The sequence below is a fragment of the Alligator sinensis genome, unplaced genomic scaffold (genome assembly GCF_000455745.1).
Source record: "Alligator sinensis unplaced genomic scaffold, ASM45574v1 scaffold570_1, whole genome shotgun sequence".
NCBI lineage: Eukaryota > Metazoa > Chordata > Crocodylia > Alligatoridae > Alligator > Alligator sinensis.
Genome location: NW_005841997.1, coordinates 1,849,235 through 1,849,440, shown reverse-complemented (window position 1 = coordinate 1,849,440; position 206 = coordinate 1,849,235). Strand labels below are relative to the sequence as shown.

The window sequence follows — 206 nt, the reverse complement described above, 5'->3', positions numbered from 1 at the left end:
GGCGGCGGCGCGGGACGATGAAGCTCCTGAAGCCGACCTGGGTCAACCACAATGGTGAGCGCGCGTGTGCACTTGCGGCGCCGGGCGTGCAACGCCGTGGTGGTGCTGCGTGTGGATGCGTGTGCAACCCTGCGGGTGCGTGTGGATGTGCGACTGAGCGTGGCGGCACGCGGGTGCTTGCGGCCGGGCGACTGGGGGGCGGGGGG

The 206-nt window shown here is 72.3% G+C and overlaps 1 protein-coding gene across 1 annotated transcript in view; it reads left to right on the top strand.

The window, feature by feature from the left end:
• Positions 1–6: 6 nt before the first annotated feature.
• LOC102376944 (protein HIRA) overlaps positions 7–206 on the top strand; it is a 58,432-nt gene continuing 58,232 nt past the window's right edge. Inside the window, exon 1 of the mRNA XM_025201530.1 lies at positions 7–54. Coding sequence (XP_025057315.1) covers positions 18–54 — 37 coding nt within the window. The 5' untranslated portion in view covers positions 7–17. The remainder of the gene's footprint in view (positions 55–206) is intronic.